The sequence below is a fragment of the Plasmodium relictum genome (genome assembly GCF_900005765.1).
Source record: "Plasmodium relictum strain SGS1 genome assembly, contig: PRELSG_00_v1_115, whole genome shotgun sequence".
NCBI classification, from domain to species: Eukaryota; Apicomplexa; class Aconoidasida; order Haemosporida; family Plasmodiidae; genus Plasmodium; species Plasmodium relictum.
This window is the reverse complement of record NW_021628637.1, coordinates 3863-5356: the sequence shown is the minus strand read 5'-3', so window position 1 is coordinate 5356 and position 1494 is coordinate 3863. Positions and strand designations below refer to the sequence as shown.

The window sequence follows — 1494 nt, the reverse complement described above, 5'->3', positions numbered from 1 at the left end:
CGAAAATTCTCAATAGTAGAGATTTTTGTTTAAAATTTTAGAATAAATTAAAAAAAAAAATGCTTATTTATTAACTCTAAGTATTTAATACATATAACATGTTTATCATTTTATTAATCTATTCTATTTTAATAATATTAATACATAACATCTAAGTAAACATTTTAAAATTAAAGGTTAATGTATTTTTAAAATATTTTTTGTTTTTTGAATATTTTAATATTTATTATTTTTACATGCAATTAAGTTTAAAATTATTTCATTTATTTTTTAAAAGTCAATAATATAATTTTTTATACCTAAGGGAAAAAGTCAACTAATTTATATAAATAAAAAAAAATAAAATAAAAATAAATTTTACCATGAAAATATTACTTTAATTAAAAAAAAATGATGAACAAGAGAAATAATATTATTTCAAATATCAAAAAATATCCTAGATGCAATAATTACGTAAATAAAAGCTTTATCGTTGAATATATTTCAACTTTAAAAATGTACAACAAAAGAGAGAAAGATATTATATTAAATTCTTTTATAAAATTATTCATATTTGTTCTTTTCATTCTGATGTTACAATGCTCTTGTAATGTAAGATAATAATAACTCCTAAAAATATTTCAGTATTTTTGTTATTATTTTTCTAAATTAAAATTTCATTAATATAAAAAAATAAACTTTTTTTTAATGCTAAATGTTTCCATCTTATTTTAGTTGGACTCTGGCAAATCTTTGAAAAAAAGTAACGTAGAAAACATGCCACATTTAGGAAATGAAAGATCTCTAGCAGAAAGTGAAGATACAGTAAAAGCAAATGAACAATCAGATATGAATGTAACACATAAATTACCATGTAATAATCAAGGGATTGAAATAAAAGTATCTTCACAATCAGAAATGGGACAAAGGAATAATGGAGAGCGAGATTATAGTGTGATAGAGAATTTAGGAGAAGGCAATAGTGCAGAACAAGGAATTGGAAGAGAAAAAATAGATAAAAATGAAGAAAGAAATATTAAGGAAAGAATTTTAAATATTGTTAAAGGTAATTTAGATATATTCTTCTTAATTATTATTTATATAATATCAGCTACTTCAGTAGTAATATGTAACGTTCAATATACTGAGAAATGGAATAATAATTTATATGCAACATCTGTTTTATTGAATGTTATATCTTTTATGCTTATCTTAATTTTTTTAATATATGAACAAATAAAAAAAAAAAAATATAAAAGATGTTTATAAATAATATTCATTATAAATATTGTTGTACACAAAAGGGAGAGAGAAAAAAATAAGGTAATATTTTCTATTAATGCACATACTGCCTTGACTTTTTTTTTATTTGTATCTATTTAAATTAATATTGTGGATTTATTAATTTCCTATTCAATAGTATTTATAAAATACTAAATAAATAAATTCATAAAAAGCATCTATAAGAATATTTACTACGTTTGTTTATGTGATTAATATATTCATAATCAATAT

At 19.3% G+C, this 1494-nt stretch overlaps 1 protein-coding gene across 1 annotated transcript; it reads left to right on the top strand.

Moving 5' to 3' along the window:
- Positions 1-390: 390 nt before the first annotated feature.
- PRELSG_0013120 (Plasmodium exported protein, unknown function) lies at positions 391-1248 on the top strand (the record flags this gene model as incomplete). The annotated part of the gene is made up of 2 exons (XM_028675779.1): positions 391-591; positions 715-1248. The coding sequence occupies 2 exons, from the start codon at positions 391-393 to the stop codon at positions 1246-1248; spliced, it is 735 nt and encodes a 244-aa protein (XP_028531172.1).
- Positions 1249-1494: the final 246 nt, after the last annotated feature.